Source organism: Macrosteles quadrilineatus, unplaced genomic scaffold, assembly GCF_028750875.1.
Source record: "Macrosteles quadrilineatus isolate MER2022 unplaced genomic scaffold, UCM_ALF_1.0 Scaffold_5__1_contigs__length_97177068, whole genome shotgun sequence".
Classification (NCBI taxonomy): Eukaryota; Metazoa; Arthropoda; class Insecta; order Hemiptera; family Cicadellidae; genus Macrosteles; species Macrosteles quadrilineatus.
In genome coordinates, this window is record NW_026542598.1 from 91,791,826 (window position 1) to 91,815,898 (window position 24,073).

The window sequence follows — 24,073 nt, forward strand, 5'->3', positions numbered from 1 at the left end:
GGAAAAATCACAACTCCAAAAAGGCACTGCTACGAAAAATTTGTTTAGGATCAGTGCCTAGACCTATGCCTTGTGTAGCTTTGACTATCGGAGCTACTTTGGAGCTGACTTTTGAAACTCTTGACTTTCGAGTGAATGCCTGGATCTGTAAATAGATGGTAAACGATTGACACTCACGATCATTCAGCAGCCCAGTTAGGCAGAAAAGCGTTGCTATTGTCGCCAATTGTTGGGATTGCTCGGCGTCGCGCATTGTCATTGGCTACTTTGGTCCGCGGGGTCAAGAGACAACACGGTTGCCAAGCTGCGATCTACTGGCGACGATTCAAACCAACAACCTTAATGCGTGCTGACCTCAGATTTAGGGAAGTGCTTTATAGGTGATTTGTGTGTTGGCGCTAGAGTAGTTGAGGACGTTAAGTGCCACCCTACACTAATTTCCGTTAATACTTGGCTTGAAATACCTACATTCGTATGGTAGCCATTTCAGAATAAAGTAATAAAGTAAAACTAGTAGTTGTAGCGTACCACTTTATGGGAACGATAAGAAAAGTGTTGGGAGACTTTGCTCCCAGATATTATGTGTGTGTAAAGGTTTAAGTATGTAAAATCAGTTAAAACCTAAATCATGATTTTACTATGAAATATAGAACCAAGCGTTTAAATGATTCTTGTAGACAAATAACTACATAACAGTTTAAACTGTAGGTAAAAACTTGTAATTTAAAACAGAGATGCATATTTAGTTTATGCAAAGCTGGTGAGATAGCCTTCTTAAAAATCGAGTAGGGTAACCTATAGGCAGAAAATGGGAATTAATTGACTTATGCTTGTTTTGCTCAATTTAAGTTATCATACAAGCAAAGTTTTCATAAAAGCATTTTTACGACAACAACAAAAAAGGTTTAAATATTAGGATTTGTCACGGCATAGCTATATTGTTGAAGGAAACCTAAAAGAAAACAAACTGTATACAAACAACACAAACATATTGTTTTCAACATATTTAATCCTCTTTAGTTAATTGTTACAGAAACTCTTCCTTTTTATTGCGATTTTAACGAGTTCTACACAAGAATTCTCTTCCGAGACTACAATTTCGGTATTAATAATTTCACAGCAAGCAGCGAACCTTATCAAATGAAGGTTTCACTTTCATCTCTGTTCCACGAGCATGGGCCATGTCAAGATCATGTTCCGGTTAGGAAGGACCTGGGGACTCACCTTTGATAACAATATCATTTAACTTGCCCCTCATCAACGGGCTGATCACAAAAAAACACCAACATAACACCTACAACACACGCCACCGTCTCAACATACTCTATACTCTTTTTGTAGTTTAACAATTCAAATCTATACTTGAATGGAGTAGTAGTGGTAAAGCCATTATCATAAACTTTTATAATTAAATATGCTAAGTTAAACCAAAAGAAAGTGGAGGAAAACATGTTTTAAATTTTTCTATGATACACCAAAGCAAAGGTTGAAAGCGTATTCCGTACTATATTATTTTGACTACATTTATTCTTTTAACTCAGCCTTCGGCCTATAAGGTAGAGTACTACGTTTATAACTTTTATCTACAGTGCTTTCGGTCATGCCGTATCCATAACATTAAGTAACAAAAAAGGCATTTGTGAAAAATGGTACTTAAGTGATTTGGAAAATCACTTGACTATCAACCTGATGGAGATGGAGTTTGGACGTCAAAATAAAATACAAGTACAATAAGATGCTTTTGGTCTACTTAAAGCAAATTTTAGTTGCAGTGTGGTTGTTCTCTACACTATGGTATTGACAGAATGACAGAACTGGTAAATTTCTGAGTACATACGTAAAACCAATGCAAAATCTCCTACTTACAAACACGATAAGGTAATCAACCTTAGTAATTCTCCGTCGCAAATCTCAACCATAAGTATCAGTGCTCATATTATTAGGTAAAATTAGTTTATAAACCATAATGTCCAGTTGATAACTGATACATCACCAGTGTTATAAATCTCAAGTCGACCCCGGCCATGCCAGAAATGCCACTACAGGTACACCGCAGTAGAGTAGCCTCATCACATCTTGGTCTAATTGGCCGACCAATCCAAGTACAGAGAACCGGACAAGTTTGTACCTCTACCGCGACAATCATAATTACAAGAACTGGTCAAATGAAATCTCAATTGACAAGATGATTGCAGCTCGAGTAACACGTTTAGACATATGAACTATTTTGCTCACAGGATCAGCAATTTCACCATAAAATGTGTGTTAATAAGTTGGAATTTGCATTAAATTATTAATTGGTTGTGGTTTAATAGCATTGATTATTAATTTACTTTAGTGACGTATAAAACAAAGGTATTCTCATGTGTGTTAATAATTTAATACTTTTCGATGAAATGGCGACCATACAAACTAGGTATTTTAAGCCAAGTATGAATGAAGATGAGTGTAGGATGAGTGGCGCGATCTTGTAGTCTTGTTAGTGACTGAGGCCGAAATATTCCTTAAGCTGTTAATTAATAGCCCATACAGCTAATGGCAACTAAGGGACCTACTTAGAGTGGATTCCGACCCACATTTTTGCCTTGGTATATTTGAATTGGGTTAATCATCAGGTAACTTAGATATATGTTTATGTTCATTGGGCAAGGAGACTTGACCTAACCTATTCCTAAACTTTGGATATTACATCAAAGGACAAGTTATAGTACACAATCTATATTGGGTATCTGTTAAAACACCGGTAGAGTTTAAGAATACAGGAAATAAATGGTAAACCTAAAACACCAGGAGAAATTCACCTTTAAATTTTTACAACTGATCAAATATATAAAATCTATCAGATGATGAGAATTATAATAATTAATTGAGTCAGAAGTTCATGAAAAGATAGATTCACACTGCATGTTTTCCTTTCAAGTTCATCGAAATCGAAGCAGTCATCGCAATAAACGATGTTCATAACGAGTTGTGGTGTAGGCTACATAGCAACATGCCTCACACGTTAAGCTGCATGTTTATGAGTTAACTTTTAGCAGTGAGTTAAGAGAGAAACATAAAACTGCTGCGCGAGACTAACTGCTAATTGTCCCCATTTATCATTAAAGTTTCAAATCAGGCAATTATACTGTGAGCTCCGACACTCAGGACAGTTATTTTAATTGAACACAATTTATTTAAGTGAAGGGAGTGATGATACGGAATTATAGCATACCAAGGATGGTTAGCAGAGAAACTGTGATTTGTTAAGCTACCGTACAGCAAATAAAAAACTAATTTTCAAATTTAGACACTACGCCAAACGTGAGGTACGCATATTGACTTAAGACATCATGTGCAATAGTTGATATATAGATCGTTTCGTTTGGTTAAATAGTTTTACAGTTGGTGAAATTAAAAATAAATAGTACATATCAAAACACTCCCCACGTATGCCGGGTATATAGGAAATTATTTAGGACATCTGAGTAATATAGTAGTTGAAAAATTCGAGGATATAGGTGGGAAATCCATGTAATATAGTTGGGAAATCCGCGTAAAATAGTTGGGAAATTCAAAGTATCTCCCCAATATTTTTTCGTTCGACGCCTCTGTCTATACACTTGTGATTCTACATGCATCCTTCATCATAGGTGGCGTCCGCATCTGGATTGGTTACTATGGTAATATCGTTGAAAATCACTGACCAATCATCAAATCTCCGGATATCGGTTGGTACACGAGTTGACAGGTAATCAGGCCAGTCTCCATTTTCTATTCTCAGCGCGGTTCGCAGCATTGCTAAGGTATCCACATTTCGCCAGGAATAGTCTATGTTGGCACGAAGCCCTCGTCCGCAGTCGGGCACTCCGTTGTCTGCTTGGGAACTGTGGCTTTTATATACATGATTAATCACGATTTTTAATGTGGTTTTTTTGCGTGGAATTTCCGGTTTCATCAGTAAAGCGACACAATGTTTGTCTATAAGCTGAATGTGACAAAATCCATAACAATATCAGATTTTGTATAGGTATGTCTGAGAGCTCAAAATAGAGTAATAATGTTATCCTGAAAAATCGGATTAACAAGAATGAAACCATTCAATCACACAAATCGTTTAGACAAAATCCAATTGCAACAAATTAATTTCCTAACCTAATTAAAACCTCGTGTTTCAAATTTAATCGAAAGGTTTAATTCATAAGTCAAGTCAGCGTTTAACATTCCGACGTGCTAAACTCCAATCAAATGACTTTTTTTATCAACAACTCCACATATATCGATTGCAATATAAAATATGCATTTATATAACATACACGGATCGTCGATGATATCAGTGAGGCAGTGTAAACAAGATGGGCACCAGATAAACAAGGCCTTGAGAGTGGTGACTGACAACTTCCTATCTCCAGACAGAAGGCAAACATTTAGATTTGGCTGCGTCTCCAGCTGTAGGTTCCGGGAAACTGTGGTTCAGGAGATGAGAGATTTAGGCACTTTTGAAACCAAGAAGATAGTTTTTGGAATTGGAAGTGTATACAGGGTGATTGATATAAGTGTGCCAGCCGTTTTATTCGAAAACTATAAGAGATATCAAAAAAAGTTAAATTGTAAGTGCCTTGGATTTTTTGTTTAAAAAATTGTAGTCAAGTCAAAAAAATTATTTTAGCCGCCATTTTTCCAATATGGCCGCCAACTTGGATTTTTCTTATAAAACACCCTGTATTTTATGATGTATTCTGGTAGAAAATGTAATTTTAAGACGATTTTATTCTTGTAATTTTTTTCATAAACCTAACCGTTTCAAAGATAACAATGGTTAAAGTTTTGAAATTTCTGCATGAGAAAGAGTTTCGATAAAGGCCTTAGCAAGCATGCCAGCTGTTTTATTCCAAAACCATTCAAAATTTCACAACTTAAACCACTATTATCTTTGAAACGGTTAGGTTTATGAAAAAAATTACAAGAATAAAATCGTCTTAAAATTACATTTTCTACCAGAATACATCATGAAATACAGGGTGTTCCATAAGAAAAATCAAAGTTGGCGGCCATATTGGAAAAATGGTGGCTAAAATAATTTTTTTGACTTGACTATAATTTTTTAAATAAAAAATCCAAGGCACTTACCATTTAACTTTTTTTTATATCTCTTATGGTTTTCGAATAAAACGGCTGGCACACTTATATCAATCACCCTGTATATTGTCCGGAAAAAATGGATTCGGTTCCCTTCTACACCTTCAACTTAATGAGACAAATATTTAATTTTAGGCTTTTAAAACAAGGCAATAAGGCTAGTGCTAGTTGCTTCGTGGTGGTAAAGAATATTGGGGATTTAAGGTACTTGTAAGCATTTAAGACCATTTTAAGAATGTGTATACCTTTCAGAAGCAGCAGAATTTTGCTTTTAGGCTCCCGACAACACTTGAATATCAACGGGGTTGAGATTCACCCGATTTCCTTTGACTATTGAGTCTAAATGATGTAGCTTGTTTTGGAACTATTCGTTAAATTAAATCACCGAGAGAGTATTCTGACGGAAATAAATCTTATTCATCCATATCGTGTAGCTGAAACTTAAAAGATAAAATAGAAAGCTAATCAAATCTCATTTCAGGAAAATAAATCCGGTAACAGCTGGTCTGAAGATGGGAATTCTGCTACAGTATACAAAGTCAGTGCCAAAACACGAAACCATGGGATTGTTGGTAGTTTTTGTTTGCAGAAAAGTTGCAGATTGTTGTCGGCTCTTTAGATTTTCTGGATTTAGAGGTTCTGGGTTTACCTCATGAGACGTACAATTTCTAAGATTTCTCATGGACCAACAATGTAAATGTGTTTAGCGGTTTTTAGTTACTAATCCAAAAGAAAAAGAAAACAAAGAAATGCACAAAACTATGACTACTAGTGAAGTGGAAGAATTCCAACAGTAAAAATAAGCGTTTCTGACGCCATCTCACGCGTTCAAACATGATTGATTTACAGGTCGTCGATCATAGGAGTTCGGTCTGGTAATAGCTTGAGTTCTAAACGTGTGACAACGTAAAATAAATCACACCTACGTCGGACACAGCTCACTGGACCGACACGAATCTGAGACAAAACACGTAATTTAGGTGAATAGTTTGGCTGGAGTTACGAAATCTTCAACAAAGTTAGTGTTGTTATGTACGTGGACGAATTTTGGGGCGAGAGTATTACAAAATTTAAATAAAACTGCAATAAGTATTTTTTTAAAGTAAAACTATTTAAACATTTTATCCGCCTAGTTGTTGGCATAGAGATTTGTTCATTCAGTAGCCTATTAAAGACAAATCCAAGTGGAATATATACATAAACCACCATTACAAAAAGGGTTCACTTACTCATTTTGTACAATCCTTGTAAATAATTCTCTTAAGCGGATAAAGAATTTTACAGTACTCTTTTCTTCATGAAGATAATCTTTATTTTCCTAAGTAAATACACGAGGAGAATTATTGCAAACACACTTTAACTATTGAGTCCCACAAACTTTTTTAGAATAATCCGATTTCTAGCTTTGTATTTGTGTCCCAGCCGGTGTGTTTTAAAAATATAGTTGGGGAATTCAAAGATGACCTGAATTCGAGATGTACATTTCGAGTGCATAAACCTCTAAATTGAAGCAAAAAGATGAGAACCACCGATTTACCAAAACACCGCCTCTTAACACAGTATTGATATCAACGGCTCTCTGTGAGGGATGTGACCCGATAACACACCGGAAACTTAGCAGGAAATGTCAGTCGGGAACTCACTTAACTCGTCCAAACTATAGGCTAACTGTGCTTTATTACAAGGGGAGTTCATACGTAAAGGTACCGACAACAAACTATTGGGTCACACAAAGTTGAGGGAGAAAACACGTCACGAACCGATAAACCCGTTCTTCCAAGCTTCTCAAATTATAATACTCTAGTGCAGGGACCTGAATTGATTGAAAGAATTTTATATTTTTTTATTTTCTCCTGGGGACTGGTTGATTTTTTTCTTTACTTTAAGGTATGCAAAATCCACTTGAATATTAATTTTCAAGATCACACCCATCAACAATTAATTTGAAAAGAAAAAAAATCCACATCTCGGCCTTGTGTGTGTTGTAATGAGCATAAAGATGACAACGCAACATTAGTTTTCTTTAAATGTCTTCGTCAATAACCTTTTGACAGATTCCAAAACCTACATAATTTACGTGGATGGCGGTTCAAACGGTTAAATTCTCCCAAACATGATTCTGATACAAGTACATGAACTCGTGGAATAAATTAAATAGCTCCAAAGTTCAATAGATGTATTCTAACCCTTTTGTAAGGCCCTATGTATTTGTATGTGTGCAAAACGCAAATAACATATTGTTTATTACAATTCTAAGATATTTTAGCTTGACAGTTCCTTGCCTAGACAATAGAATTTTGGCAGCCTTTCTGAAAACCCAGATTTTCCCGATAGATGACGCCTTTGAATGTCTTTTTTACATTTCACAATTAGGCTAATTAGATTATTCTAACCAATCTGTTTATTTATGGAATATTATGTAGTTTGATTATTTTATATACATCGAAGGAATAGGTCCTAATCACTTCTTTCCAGTTGGAAATTAATTGACTAAAATACACTCAAAACAATTTAAACACCAGTTTTCCTTAACCAGGAACACTTGCATTATTGGTCATTTACCCAGTTTCAACAACAATTTGTCTCCATTGGTCGACCGATTTGTACAATTGCAAGTAAACTGGAATTTATGATTGCTTTAACCAAAGACCAGCTGCTATGAGTGAGTCATTATCTACCGATCCGGTCTAATTCTGTCAGGCGTTCGGCGACAGGACGGAGCCAACTGCAGTTTTAATTGTCTACAATAACTACAATACAGTAGTGCTGCGCCACTAAAAATAGTCCTCTGTCTAGTGACCTGTGACGCGTGACTACCAGTTAAAATAATTGATTTATTTTCAAATTAATTCAATGGTTTGTCGACTTAGGTCACCCAACAGCAAATTAAATGTTTAGGAAGTTCTATGCGATATCCACAATGAAAATTGGGCTTCCATGTTTAAGGGGTAAAAATTATTTGAAACAAATTCTATACCCCATAACACCCCGTTCCCGTTGCCCAAGTTAATTCGAATCATGTTAGTTTACAATTTCATGCCAAATTTATTAGAAAACCGGATCAAAATTATTAATTTTTTAACTTCTGGGACATTAAAATGAAAATGAAAATGAAAGTGAAAATCGCTCTAGGGTCTACGTCTTACCGTGTCCATCGATGTATAAATACTCCCGATGTAGAATAATCGATAATAATTATGTATAATGTATACGTCGATGACCGTGCCACCTACGGTAATAGTTTCGCTGTAGGGAATATCTATACAAATTAACACCAAGACAAACGTCATTAACCAAGTCAGTTAACCCTTTCGCTACAACACCACGGGTTTAAATTGACTATTGACCACGCCAGGTAGGTCAATACCAGGGGAGGTTGGATGGTAGAAGGGTTCCTTGAATGTTTTAAGCCGCTTGTTTACAGCTTGTGCTTCAGATAGTCCAATAATTCAGAGGAAGCATTGTTAAATACGTTTCTAACTCGCATGAGAAAAATGACGTAACCAACGAATATTAGAACGAAAGCGGTGGATAATAAACACAAACAAATGACGTAACTTGGTCCGAATCCTTTTACTAGCTATAATAACATTAACATATGTTTTTTTAATAATTTTTTAATACTGTGTGGACGCAATTATATGAGTGTCTACGTAGACATTCAACATTTCAATGGCTTTGTGATTCAAATTTGAGTGCCTGCACCAGTTAATGACCGCTCAAGCACGAATTCCACTTGTATCCAGTATCCCTTGGGAAAATAGGCTATTGAGCTACGGTGTAGGGGTGGTTTTAACTTGTCCGTATTCTCCATTCACCTGGAACTTTGATTAAACCTATACTAATGTATTGCCACACATAACTAATTGCACCCGTGAAAGACCACATAAAATTTAACTGTAATATAATATTATTTTAAACTCCCAAAAAAATCCTTAATGCCTACAATTTACTGTATATATATAAATTATGACTTGGGGAGAGAGCTTGACAGAGTGTGGAACTTCGGTCCCCGAGGTCGCGGGTTCAAATCCCGCCAATCACCAATGGATCACTATAACGCCACAACCATCTAGGCCTAGCCATCGAGCTTGAAGTACAGTAGTGTGTAACTACACCAGAGCCTAGTGTAGTGTCCTAGGACTTGTTAGATTATCTACCGTGTGCGAATTGAGGTTAGAAACCTCGTACTCACACCAGTCCAATACCAAGTTGAAGGTCACGCAAGGAAGACACCTGCCGGTTATGGTGGGAAACCCATTGTCAAACCCCTTCATACAACAGGTGCTCCACTGCTTCTTGGAAATGACAGTTTATTTCTACACACTTCGTGGAAAACGCATTGCCACCGGAGGAAGTTTATACATTCAAACGGTAGGCTACAGTCTACAGTACTTGGAAATCGCTTTGGACTCTATGAATGAACTAGCCTAATTCCATTTTATTTTATAAATTATATTTCTTTGTTGACTAATATGTAGGCCTATTAAGAAAATAAACCTTTGACTACTGCAGTTGCGCTGCAAAACACCAGTACGTGTTGCGATTGGTTAGGAATGAATGTTCTGCCCCTCTGTCTCTAGAAACAGCTGATATTCAATATCAACTCATCTTGCATTTATATTTAAACTTAAAATGAGCACCCAAGTGTACGTCAATCAATCAATCAGTCTTAATAAATTGATTTCCAAAACTGTAGGCGAATACACGAGTTTTAGGCATCATAATAATCACGTCAATTTATTGTAATTAATTGTACTTGGCATCGAAATAAATACGTCAATGTTTTAAAATTATAAAAACAATAATGATGGCCATTCCAGCTTATTTCAATAGATTAGGGTAATTGTTCAAAACCAAAGTTCATAATATTCACATACTTTTTTTACACTTTAGTGATTTCTTCGTAAATGTCATTAATTTGTTAATTAATGCATGGCATTGAAGGGAATAGAGTTCTCGAATATAGGCTAGAGGAATTTTTGCCCTCTTCTCCTAGGGCACCTATTTATTTTTTTCGTTTTTTCCATGATTCCAGCGATACAATAAATACAATAATCTAGCGTCTGTAAAACACAAGATGAAAAAAAAACAAAAAAACAAACTGGCTTTAGAACTTGAAACCAAAAATAAATTCCCCCATCCACAAACACGATAAAGCGAAATGTCTACGAGGTTTAAAACAAGATGAAAATTATTGATGTAGAACAGTGTAAACATTGACTAGAACAACTGATTTTTAAAATATTTCATCACAGCTCTACCAGACCAAATAATTTCGTCGTGATATTTTTACCCAACTTAATTCATTTCTTACTAAGAAAGTAACCTCGAAGACTAAATGATTCGAATTGTTTAGCTTTAGCTCCTGAAAGAAAGCTTCCAATTAAATTAAAATTTTAAAAAGTAATCACTACTAGCCCATATGCCTTTTGGGCTAAAGTTTAAAATTAGCACTGTACAACAATCAGTAAAAAAGTGTAAAAATGTTGTATTGACTAGCCTAATGAAAAAGAGAAAAAAAGTAAAAGTATATTAATAAATTGTGTGGTAGCCTAGTTCAAAAGGAGGGTTATTAAGTTTATTAAGTTGATAATTGCACAATTATATCATGGATTCTCATGGATTAGGCTGATACTTGTAAAAATAAGTAGGTACGGTATATAAATTTTAAAAATATTTAGCCAACACACATTAAATTTACTTTACCTGTAGATATTAAACTAGGGCCTACTTAATAAACATGTAGTGAATTGTATTGCTCATCTTATGTTAGCTAAACAACTAATCAAGTGTTTTTCTGTAAACTAAAAATTACGATTCCTAAAAACGAATACAAGTAGACTAAAATGACTTATAATTAAAACATTTACGTACAGTACACGAAAAACAAGAGACAATTGGGACTAAATTAGATATGGTATTAGTAACTGCGGTAATTATCTAATTTCAGACGAAATCGGGTTTCTATGCTTTAAATTATACACACATACAGTTTCTGAAAATACCTAAATTCCAGTATAAACATGTTTACAAGTAAGAGAGAGGGAGAGAGAGAGAATGTAAATTTCATTCGTTACATGATCTTCAACTACATCAATCATTTGCCCATGCATTACGAATATTGTTGATTAAGAAACATCTGTACTTACCGATAAATTGAAATGTAAAACGTATAAACACAAAACACAATGCAGATCACTTAAAATAACACTACGCCCGGGTGCTTAAATGAACTGAACGAAAGGAATCCGTTTTGTTCTTTCTGCAGCCAGCCGGATGAACAGGGCTGCCAATGGCGGCACGAAAATGCCCTCGCCTGTACCGGCGCAGAACAAAAACCCCTACAGCGTAAACTGATGTGCATCATGTATGCGTTATATATTTTCTTTAAACACTAAACGGAGATATATATTTAAACTGAAATAATTTGATGGATATTAATGAAGACATACAAATAAATAAATTATAATGAGAAGTTGTTATAAGGATGTTTTGTTGTTGCTACAATCTTGGTTAGGGGAAATTGAATAACTCCACCCAAAATTCAAATTGCAAATACATTTGTCTTGATTGTTTTCAAATTCATTATTGGATTTTTAAATCATTTTACAGAATTTAAAAGCATTATTAACAATCAAAAGAGTAATCCATGCTAATTCATGAAAATTAATACTAGGTTTTGGCTTTGGATATTACACAGCCAGCTAATGTTTTATTTTACATGATGTTTAAAACACACATTATAGCTACAAATAAAATTAATTGTAAAATTTAAAAAGGAATTTTCAGTTTTTACTGCTGACTGTTCCTCAAGCTTGTTTAAACAATTACAAAAAGGATTTGCTGTAGCCTAACCTAGTTTTAAACAAAACAATTAATCATGTTACATTCTATTTTATATTTATCAATTTATGTACTAATGGAATATTCAATGAGCTGAAAGCTAGAGTAGGTATTTTTTGGCAGGCTAATCCAGCAAGCCCTTTTATTTTACAGACTTAACATTTCCTTGTCCTCTATACAATTCGCATACAATATGTAGTCATACAAGGATTAAGCTTACATGGGTTGGATGTGCACACTGCATATGTCATGTCCTTATGGATACTATGGCAAACTTGGTTTAGTTTATAGAAATTAAATTTGTTTAGACTATGTAATAAATTTGCTAATTCCTCTAAAATTTTATGTTACACTGACAGATAGTTACTTTGCACTTGGCTAACTTTACAACAGCTTTTAAAGTATTTTTTCTTATTTGGCCATCTAGGGAAATGAGGAATCTCTCTGATAACTCGGGGAAGTTCCCTGATTAAAAGTTTTTTTTTTCAAATCATTCTCCAGTATTAATGGAGAAATTATTGTATTCTTCAATGTGTGAGTTGATAAGAAGATATTACTTAAAAGCATAGGGCAACATGACCATGCTACAAGTATCTAGACTGCCCAAATAAACAATTAATATTAAAAATAATAGGAAAAGCTTGATGGTGCTAGAAAATCGCTCATATCTCGTGAACTAGACACGATAGAAACAAGCTCTAAACGGCATTGTATTACCAACTACATCTTCTTTAAACAAAATCAAGGAAATGTCCTGTATCTATAATATTAATTGAGTTATTTATCATTTAATTTTATAATTTGTACCAAAAACTCCAAATAACGTTTAACTATCTATTAATTATGAAATTACCAAAATTTTGCCAGTTGAAAAATTTTTCAAGTTCTTATTGATTATTATACGCTATTGTTTCTCTAATAAATTTAAAGAAAAAAACTCACATAAGTACAATTAATTTTAGGAGAACCTTTTATGTTGTGTCTAGCGTGAACAATAAGTATACTAAGAGAACTAGACATTATTTAGTACCACATTTGTTTAATGAGTTACCAATTAGTTTAAGTAATTTTAAGTCATACTCTTCATTGAAAGCAGAATTTAAAAAACTGTATTCATTCGTTAAAGTTTTCAGAATTTTTCTTTGTTAATAGTTATATTTCTATGCATTGATGGTTTAGGTAAAACAAGGGATTGTAACGTACCTGTAGTAAATTTTTTTTTTCCAAATATTTACCTATTCACTTTTATTAAAATTGTTGTTATATTATTAGTTATCCTATTATATTTAAAACAATGTAAGAAATGGATGTTAATAATTATCTATTTAGTACAACAGATTAGGAGAATAGCTTGTACCAGATATGAAACTGACTAGAATTTTTGTGAAAGGACTTTGAACTGAACTCTTTGCTGCAGACAATCCTACTGAGGCTTTTGTAGCTTTGAATGAAATTAATTTTTTCATAATGTTATGTTGCATGAAATAAATAAATAAAGTAAAAATGTATTTGAATTTTAGGCTAGGCGCACACAAGCGATTATTTTGAGGCAATTATTTCATCGGCCGTTCTGTGCATCGGAAGCGCGCACACAGGCGATCGAGAATTGCGCCGATTTTAAAATCTGCATTTTGCTGCAGATTCGTAGGCGAGGCGATTGTCGCCCGGAAATCTGTAACGTACAGGTTGTTATCAGTCCGAGCACACGGTCGATTAAAAAATCGGCCAGTCACTTCTTGTTTTCCTCAGGAGTCAGTCAAAGTCTCAGCGTGAGTTGTGTTGTCGTTGTTTTTCTTTCCTATTTTTTCTAGCCTTTTACCATGGCAGTGGCAGAGTTCGATACTGAACTATTTATAAATGAAATAGAAAAAAGGCTGCAGATGTATAGTAAAAATTAGAAAGAATAGTCTCTGACTTACTATAGGATGAACCCAATATTCACGTTGTCTTCTTTTTTTTCTTAGACCTAATTAGAAGAGCACAAACACAGGTTGGTTCTACAAAGTCCATTTTTTAGGATAGCTACGCACTCGAAAACATCCATCATTACTCAACTAAAAAAATCGCCACGTGTGCGCCAGGTTTATTGTCATGGAACAAGTAATAAAATCACTAAATCAGTACATATTTTTACAAATTTTATTGAATATTAATATTACACAAGTATACATCTATAATACAAGTTGTTTAAAGACTTTTAGGATTACTTACGAACAAGTATAAACCTGTAAAAATTGTTTCTGTAATTGGTTAATTGGTATACTTTTGTAGTTTAATAACAAAGTGATGTTGATATGAAGGCTATTCAATACTTGAAACATACCGATTAAATATGTGCGTTCAACTTTTCTTTAAATTCAAACCGTCTAGACACAAATAATTTATGAACACAAGACATTCATGCATTTTCAGTATTTAAGATACTTACACGAGAGTTTAAGACGATTCACTAAACATTTGAAACGCATAAGACTGCTTCATAAAAAAGTAAAGTACGCGTATAAAAAAAATATTTAGCCAGTAACTTTTTTCATCACAAAATGGGGCAAAACAAGTCACAGTTCAGTTAATCACATACAAAAACGTTTTAATTAATTCTTAATAAACCACTTTTTCAGTAAAAATGCTGAAACTATGATAAAATACTTTTCAAAAATGTATAAAACTATCAAAGCACTTCTGGAAGAACACTGATAAGGTGGGAGTTTTCTTTCAAAGCTGGAAACACAAAACACGAGGGTTCGTTTAGTTTTTTCTTTTCCGAAAGCCTCGCCCTCTGCCTCGGCCACGATAGGACTTTGGTTCTGTCACAGCCTGTACAGACTTGTGAAGGGCTTTGTACAGAAGTTCTGCGTTCTGACTGTTGGACAGCATTTCACTTAGCTCTTCCTGAAATTTAACAAGGTTAATCATGTTGTCTAGTTGTTTATGATTCGTGAAGTATGAGTTGAAGTTATCAACATTATTGTTTAATCTAGTTGTTTATGATTCGTGAAGTATGAGTTGAAGTTATCAACATTATTGTTTAACATATGTTAACATGATTGACATAATATGTATTTATTTATATAGAAACTTGACACATAATTTTGATGCTATGACGTGTGTATGCTTTGAAAATGTTGCTCTAGTCAGCACCTATTTGATGAACATTTCGACTTATGACGGAGGTAGGATAGCTCAATTTGTGATAAATTACTCCAAGAGCTTATGTATTGTTATTCTACTTTAAACTCTGGATGCCAATTTTCATTGTTTTTTCCAGGACACTTTATAGATTGGGGAACAGTCACTTACTACAATTTGTAGCAAAAAAATGTTGAAAAAGTGATCCTCTCTCTTACGGCTTCTTATGAGTTAAAACTCAGTCAGATGATTAAAATATCACAAATTTCAATTAAAGATAGAGCTAACATCTTGATTACTTAGTAGGGTCTATCTGAATGTCTCCTTTCTCTACCAAGTTTGATGTAACATTTAACCGTGACAAACCTGCGAGAGAGTCATGAGGTGGTCCAATGACTGGCCTCTGTTCATCAGCATCGAGAGGTTCTTGGTGTTCACTCCTGGCAGTTTACTGACAAAGTCCTAAATTGAAACTATCATCAGAATGTGAAGGAGATTAGAGATATGGGACACAGATTCAACAGGGTAAGGACCTTAAGACAAAGATAACTTAAGGACGAAAGGTGAATGAATGTTGTAGCTTAGTTATTAAGATAGGACGATTATTTGTAAGCCTAGCAGGGTCCAGTTTTGAACCATCAAAAACCATCTCACCTTTCTCAGGATTACCAAACAAGCTTTATCCATTGAGCTAAACAGAAAGCATATAGTTGGCAACTATTTATTACTACAGCTATAACAGATCATGTGATATTCCCATTAGTGTCTTATCAATAGACAGAGGCAAAATGACAAAAGCTCAAAAACCCCTCCAAAAATTGTAACCTCTTTAATAAACATTAGTTTATTTTATTTTATTCAAGAAACAACCATGAACAGATGAATATTATGGGTAAATTTTCACTAAATATAATTCCTTCTGATAAAATTAGTAACATTTAAATTGTGTCAGTAATCAGTATAAAATTGTACTTTTTCCTACAGTCACCCGACAAAGTTGGCTTCCTTGTACTGTTTATAGTACAGAAAGCTGCTAATTGCTGCATATTTATACTTTGCCGTACGGTTTATACTTTGCCGCACATCAGGATTCCAACGAAACAACACAAAATAGCGTGGTTCTATTATGCACGTAATCCGTGTACGCTTGGAAATAGGTTGGCAACACTTAAAGATAATAACACTATACACAGCTGATTGACTATTATAACTACGATTTAACCTGTCATTTCTGTTTATAGTTTCGGTATTTCTGAACTTTCTGGACATTTCTTTTAAACGTTTTTAAAACATTCCTACGATCTTAATAAACAAGAAAATACCTTTAAAGCATTTTTTTTAGGCGCGGAAACCACTTCAAATTACAAAAAAAATACGGAACTATATTCTCAAAACGCGGAGCACATTTCTTGCCGAGGAAAAATAGCGGAGTGATACGGACCACGAGTACTACTTTCTTTATGGCACCATTTGTGTTGCCAGCTGAACCTAAAAACGTGTTGTATAGTGTTTGAAAGACTAATTATTTATATGCTTTATAGTGACTGTAGGAAAAATATAATGTGTAACACGAGTGAAAAAGGCCTTTGCTGCACTCGAGATCATTCCGCACGAGCCGCAGGCGAGTGCGTAAACATTGCTCTCGTGTGCAGCAAAGTGCCACTTTCACCACTAGTTACACAAATAACTATACACTACAACTAATTGAGCATTGCTAGTTGAAAGTTGTATCTTAGAAAAGAAAAGTAATTACAGTACTGATTTCTGTAGAATATATGAACTTTTTACCAAGCCGTTTTAGTCGTTGGGGGCCGTTCTAGTTGATGTGAGCCATTGATAGATACAACAACTGTTTAATTTAAAGTAAACGGGCAGCTGATAATAAATCGTTTTAATCTAAGACCAGAAATACAATTTTGACAGAAGATATCTCTGTGAGTGGCTTGATCCGACGACGTCTTCAGAATAATAAACAGGCTTAAGCTAAATATAGATGGAGTATAACTATAGAGCCCCTAGTCAATGTCTGCACTTGATTCTTACATGAATGGCAGTGTTGTATTTTTCTATGTGGACATCGTCTTCAAGAGTTGTGCCTTCCAACCCCACAGCGGCGGCTACTGAAGCGACCGGCTCATCCTTGCCTTCCTGTTGACAAACAATACCAACCAGAGCTGATCAATCTGATAGGCGAGTCAAAACTAAGCCCAACTAATTTACACTATGCCTAGATCGTTCTCGACCTTTTTTCTGTGAAGCTCATTGAGTGCAAAAAACGTAGTCATAGTATTGGCAAGTTTGGATATTCAGTATGAAGCTTTCCTGAAAATTGTATAGCTTATCCGCAGCAAAACCATCCCTGTGTTTCGACAATCAATTCAGTCCGTTGGTGCTCTTTAAAGGTTTAATATAAAATTCCACATTGTCCTTATCAAGTCTTTAACATCGGGTTAGAGCTAGATCTTGATGATGATAGAGCTGGAATACTTTACTTCAAAAGTAATACACTTTACATTACCTTTCATACAGTCCAGTTCTAAAGTCAGTCCAATACATTAGACATATTATCAATACCAAACTACTCTTCTGGTGTCTCTAAAACTACTGTATATCTGACAACCGACATAATTCTAGTTACTAGGTCACTTTTTCAATTCTGTGGTTATGATTTTTTACACAAAAGGTTTTAACACTTTTTTACACTATTATCTTGTAGTGATCGAGACAAAAGACACTATCAAAAATATAGTTATTGGTTTTCACGTACAAGGATTTTATGAAGAATGAATAAATATGAATGGTTCACAAGGAAATTTCACAGATGGACCAGGAGTCCATTCAACGGCAATTTTCCGCAAAGATTTTTTGAGATTTAACATTGGTATTGATTTTTTATCAACTTTGATTTGATGGTGGACTTCCTGGTTCCACAGTTTGTCCATAATTTTATTTATCAATCACTTTTTTAAATTAAGTCTTGCAAGAAATATATTAGAGCAAAAAAATAAAAAACCTGATGGAAACGAGACAATACCTTGAGCTCGTGAAACAGCTGGGCTGTTGCGTACGGGCTGGGAGACCAGACAAGCCTCAGCCGAGGGAAATGTATCGTCAACAGCTGCAGTTTGGCTGTGATGTCACTGTTCTGTAGATCACTGCTCAGGTAGTAGCGGCCCTGGACAGGGAACAAGGTCAAAGGTCAGCTGATTCATGTTCTTTAGGTTGGCACACTCCAATAAATGTGTTGGTAGGGTGTTAATAGAGAAGTACATTGTTTTAACTTAAATCCACTGAAGGAACGCAATGTATTGATATTTTGTTAAATTATGTTTGGCCGTAAAAATAGGGAACAAACTGCAAACTATCATAAATAACACGTTTTGGTTACACAGATGTTTTGCTAAACTTACTAAATTAAAAAAAAAAATTAACCATTGAATGAAAACTCATCATTGAGTTGTTCAGCAAGTTTTCCACAACTGAAAAGATTGTCTTTGCCTGAGAGAACCGTTTCGTTTTCTGGATGGATAGAACTAAAACTTGATGGGCTTAAACCACTGGTTCATGACATTATTGCATGGCGGGATATGTCCTTTAAGACAGAAATCCAAACCCCAGCAAAAGTTACTAATCTAATCCCAACCTAATCTAGTAAAGCATTTGATAATTCCAAATTACATGATAGGTATGCACTTGTCAACACATTCTTTAAGCCTTACCTGCTTTCAAACCACATAACTTCATCCCCAATTACTACATGGTAACTCAAACAATAATTTCACACCACTGAAAAACCGTATCGAAGACCTACCTGCAGTGCGAAGGGTTTGTTCTGGTCGAACTCTATGAGCAGAATGGGCTTGACGTAGTGTCTACACATTGCTAGAGCTTGCTGGTACAGTCTGCCGCTGTTAAGAGACCCGATCAAGTCACTGATGCTCTTTCTCTCCACACACATCTCGGGCGACAAGATATAGTCTCCTATCTGTAAATGAGTGGTCAAATGTCACTTGTACTTAGAATTTGGTTAGACTGAGGTGAAAAAAAGCAGTGTCGGCAAGTATGATACGACTTGCACTATTTACCATCAACATCAAGACTAATCAATGAGCTATGAACACTTGAATATTTACGATCTTGTTCGCTCAAAATCCGAAGTATAGCATGTAAAGTCCTCTGACAGAATCAACTTTTTCCACAGAGCTTTTCCTAGCCCTTGCGTAATCGAGATGGTCAATTAAATCTCTGATAGGTGGAAACAATGCAGTCTAAAGAAAAAAACAACAGTTAAACAGCCAATAAATAAATAAACCGTATAAAGAAAACATACTTTTCGTGAAACATTTTTGGAGAAAATAAAAAACCAAACCTGCAATGTGACTGGGTCTATGCCTATGCCTCTGCGATGCAACAACGATGGTAGCTCACTTCGGAACTCCCTCATGTCTACAATGACCCGGGGGTTGGCCTTGGACTCAGTGTTGCCACCCTTACGAGTGTTGAGCTGAGGCGCAGCACTCTTGCCAACCTCACGACTCAACTCTGCACAGTTGTCACTCTTGCCTTCCTGATCTGCCACAACTACCATGGTCTGTGGAGTGATAATTAAATGGTAATACAAATTGCTCTTCAGTAGACTCTTGATAATCCAGGTTAAGATGGTTATGCATGGTTATGACATTTATGAGCGGTTGGCGAGGGTGCATAAGTTAGTTCTGTATTTCATCCTCCAATCTTCGCAAATTGCCTTAATACTAACAAACTATCAGAGATTTGATAATGGACCTACAGCACTCCTAAACTAGTAATCTTGTAATAGATAGTGGATTGATGATGACATAAGTTATGTGTAACCTATAATATAGTTATCTGTGAATAAGCATTCAATTATGCCTATGCCTATGGAATCATCCTAAAAGGAAACCATTAAACATAACATATAACAGAGAAATAAGGTATAGAGGAATCTTGCTCAGGGGATCATGCGTTTTCAGCTCTAGTAAATTGTGCCGGAAATATGCTTGTGACAAACAAGTTAGAGTTATGCGGCTGGCACTGTGCGGAAATTTCTATTGTACAGGGTCTTCCTCAACCGTTAGCGTTGTAGTACATGAGGGCAAGAGGGACGGTGTTGGCCATTGTTTAGACACCAGCAAATAGTGCTAGACACCACTTAAGTGTGCCATTGAAGGTTTTAACTGTACCTTACTTCTCTGTGAGTATATAATTCTAGCAAGTTTGTTTAAACACATAGTAATACTTACAGATTTTTCTTTGATGAGAAAATCAAAAGCCTCCTTTTCCCTCCGTAGTGTGGTCAGATAAGCTTGTTCCTCCGCAGAGCCTCCATAGATGAGAAAATACACATGGATCTGGTGTTCACTTTCTGCACTTTGGTATACCTGACAAAATGTTTCAAACTGCTTTTCAACATGTACACTTCTATGTGTTAGGTTAGCAGCTTTATTGACACTACATCGTAATATGGTAGAGATTTGACGTAGGACTAAAAAAGTAGAACTACAAAATTGTTTACATTCTAGAATTTGACTACAATTGTTTTACGTTCTAGAATTTGAGAACGATTCCTTGACTGTTTGAAAGAATGATAAAATTAAGGATGGTCAAGTCTCGAAATTTCGGGAAATTTTAGATCTTGTTACACGAGATGAGATTTCTTTTTGGCCGAGATTTTTATCGAGACGAGAATAAAAAAAAAAAAAAAAAAAATTAAAAACGCCTGCAGAAAGTCAATGCAATACCCGCAATACAGGAGCGTGTTGTAGTTGCGTTTCCTTTGCGAAGGCGTTCTTATTGAATTAATTCTTTAAATGTAAATATTACTTTAATTATTTTAATAATATTACTTTAAAAACATTTGAGAAGTTTTGTTAAGTGTAAGCAGTGTCAGGAATGTTTTATTACTATAAAAAGTCAAAACAAGTACCTAACTATTTTATAAAAATTAATATTGCTTTTATTTTATGATTTATTTTATTTTAGGATAAGTTGAACTCTATCCTAACTGATATCACTATGTTTCCTAATCGTAGGCATTTTTAATAAGTTAGGCGTGATTAATAAAAAAATGTTATGCTGATGTTTTTTAATAAAAGATTGTAAATATTCTTGCCTATTATCATTATTTTTGTATTTAAACAGTCATCTGACAATGTTACAAAATCAGGTAAAAATTTTGAATGTGCATTTCCCGTTGTGTATGAGAAGGGAAATCCCGTCTCGATCTCGTCTCGAAATTTTATGAGAAATAAAAAATCTCGTCTCGTCTCGTCTCGAACTAAAAATCCAATCTCGTCCATCCCTAGATAAAATATTCCCATAATCAAAAATTAAAGATAAACTAATAGATAACCAAGTGTATGGATAATTGAAAAATTTCTCAACTAAAAGGTAAAACAAATGTTGAGTGATCAAGGAGGTCAAGGTCTATTGATCATATTAACTCAAAAGTGAAAGCACTGGTTACTAATGGATTGATAGATTTTAGGATTCTATTTACGAACGTGTAACAAATATATTCAGCATCTGCAGCAGTTGATACATTTTAAGGCCGGGAAGAAAACCCGAAAGACAGCTTTACTTGTTTTTAGATTGAACCTGGGAGATACTCACCTATTCTATAAAATTGTTTTAAATTCCTCGCTACCAACTTGTACGAAATACATGTGAGTTATTATTGATAAATTTAGTTAGAGTGATTTAAAGAGATACAAAATGTTTAACGCAGCCAATACACTTTTGTATTTATAGAATATAATTGTACAATTTGTGTCTAAAATTAAATAAATTTTATTTTGATCCCTATCATGCCAAGCCAATGGTGACTAACACACTGTTTATGGTTGTTGTTTCATAACATAAACAACAACCAACAACCACAACAAAGAGCCTACTATACCTCTATTTGCCGGATGGCTGTCACATCCACATCGTACATGACTATATACTTGGGCTTCATGGTCCGCAGTGTTGTAGGTAAAGACAATGGATCTCCGTCTACTTTGGTCTGTTGAATCATCACTACTGGCTCCGTGGCCGAGTCCAACTGGAACAACCATATAATTCAGTATATCAAGTCAACTAACAATAAATCAACAAACAAACTAACGAAAAACAACACAAGTGTCAGATTTTAGATCAACCTTAGATGGGTTCCTTAGTCAATGGTTTTATCCAGAGATGAAATATATTGAACACATCGTTATCATTGACATCGACACAATCACTGTTTTATTGTAAAATTATCGGATTTAAAATGCATATCGTATAGGCCTATATTGGTATGAAAACATTTTTGGTCATGTGCCATTTGTTTACAAGATGATTTTTCACATTATAACTGCAAGACAATTTTTCTTTATACGTGTGAGCTATCTGTTCTGACTTATAGACAGTTTTAACCACGAATATTAGAAAAGACCGTTTTTACTTACAACTCGATTCCCGTACGTAGGACGGGCTAACACCTCGTCTAACTTAAAATTATTTGCGATTTTGACGTATCGTACAACAGATGTTATATTTCTAGGTAGTGAAGGGGATCAAGGCTTTTAGGCAAATTGGGTGATGGTGAGTGTGCGTACATGAGTCGGGTCATTCGCAGGTAGGGCCGAGCTCCATCCGCTTTCAGTTAAAAATCATATTGTTATTATTTTTTACAATATGATTATTTACTAATTTGCTTTTCAATATACATATTATATGTAAATACAATATTGCAATGTGCCTGTATTTAGTGCTTTGTGCAGTGTCAGTTGGACAACCTGTCAGACATTTTGAATTCAAACTGTGTCATCCTATTTAAACTGTTGTTTTGTAACTACCATCTAGGCCTACTTCTGAAGAAGCCTCTGAAAGAGGCGAAATATTAAGTATATTATGTGTGTGATTTTATGTGTTCTTTGACTCATCTGCAACTCTTTCATCAGGTGAGTTAGCTGTGTCCTCTCCATCCTATATTTATTTATTTAATTGTTATTATTTTGTGTTTACTGCACAAAGATGAGAGTTGTAACTACGGTATTTTTGTGAGTGAGAAATTTTGAGAGTTTTAATGTTCACAGTAAGAAAGAAAGGTGGATGAACATCAACATTTTTAAAATTCTGTAAAAACTCTAAAAAATATTAACTATCCTATTAAAAAAATATAATTGTATAAACACAGGATAGACTGTATGGATTCAATCAAACATGTATAAACAAAACTCTCAGTATTTTTCTCTCCTTTATTTATTTTTTTAATGATTCTACACCAAAATTATGTTCCAAAGAAGCATTTCACTGTTCATTCAAGGAAACGCCAAGACAAAAATCATACTATAAAAACTCCTAACGATAAAGGAAATATTCAATTTTTAACAACAATCAAACGTTTACCTGAGTGCATTCAGTGTAAGTTGTATTATTGTCGTCCACAGCTTTCTGGGAGAGAGTAAATACATTTCCCTCGTCTTCGTCATCATCCAAGTTATCCACCTGAAATGGTTCACTAGAAGATGTCTTCTTGCTGAGTAACCTATTGTATAGATCCTGCAGCATCGTGGGTCCTCCTTTAGTCAAATACTGGAAACATGAAAACATTGTACTTCTTGGTAATGCCATTGACTTCTACTTCTTGGTAATGCCATTGACTTCTACTTCTTGGTAATGCCATTGACTTCTGGATACTGAAGTAAGACATTCCATCTATGGAAAAGTTGTATTTAATGTTCTCATTAAAGAATATAGCTGAGTGAGTCAAAGCATATTTTTTCCTAGGTTTTCTGTTATAGAGCTTTGTTCTCTATTTTCTGTGTAGGCTAGTTGATGAGACATAAAAGATGCTCAATCGAAAATTTTGCTGTGGTGATCACTGTCCAGGCTAACTCACAAACGTTCCCGGTGACATCAAAAGCCTTGCTGACGTTCTAGAAATCATATCTAAAACATTCAACATTCTCCTCACTGTTGCTAACGTTGCCAA

The 24,073-nt window shown here is 34.8% G+C and overlaps 2 protein-coding genes across 2 annotated transcripts in view; both read right to left on the reverse strand.

The window, feature by feature from the left end:
• The window catches only part of LOC128993786 (protein-methionine sulfoxide oxidase mical3a-like), a 122,394-nt gene extending 110,992 nt beyond the window's left edge, over positions 1 to 11,402 (reverse strand). The window contains exon 1 of the mRNA XM_054417794.1: positions 11,271 to 11,402. The gene's annotated coding sequence lies outside the window, so the exon portion shown is untranslated. The remainder of the gene's footprint in view (positions 1 to 11,270) is intronic.
• A 2,687-nt stretch (positions 11,403 to 14,089) lies between these two features.
• Positions 14,090 to 24,073, reverse strand: part of LOC128994043 (DNA repair endonuclease XPF-like) — a 30,963-nt gene continuing 20,979 nt past the window's right edge. The window contains exons 13-21 of the mRNA XM_054418252.1: positions 23,488 to 23,673; positions 22,010 to 22,156; positions 20,355 to 20,492; positions 19,460 to 19,681; positions 18,902 to 19,075; positions 18,125 to 18,265; positions 17,134 to 17,238; positions 15,457 to 15,552; positions 14,090 to 14,853 (exon numbers count right to left, since the gene is read on the reverse strand). Coding sequence (XP_054274227.1) covers positions 14,710 to 14,853; positions 15,457 to 15,552; positions 17,134 to 17,238; positions 18,125 to 18,265; positions 18,902 to 19,075; positions 19,460 to 19,681; positions 20,355 to 20,492; positions 22,010 to 22,156; positions 23,488 to 23,673 — 1,353 coding nt within the window. The 3' untranslated portion in view covers positions 14,090 to 14,709. The remainder of the gene's footprint in view (positions 14,854 to 15,456; positions 15,553 to 17,133; positions 17,239 to 18,124; positions 18,266 to 18,901; positions 19,076 to 19,459; positions 19,682 to 20,354; positions 20,493 to 22,009; positions 22,157 to 23,487; positions 23,674 to 24,073) is intronic.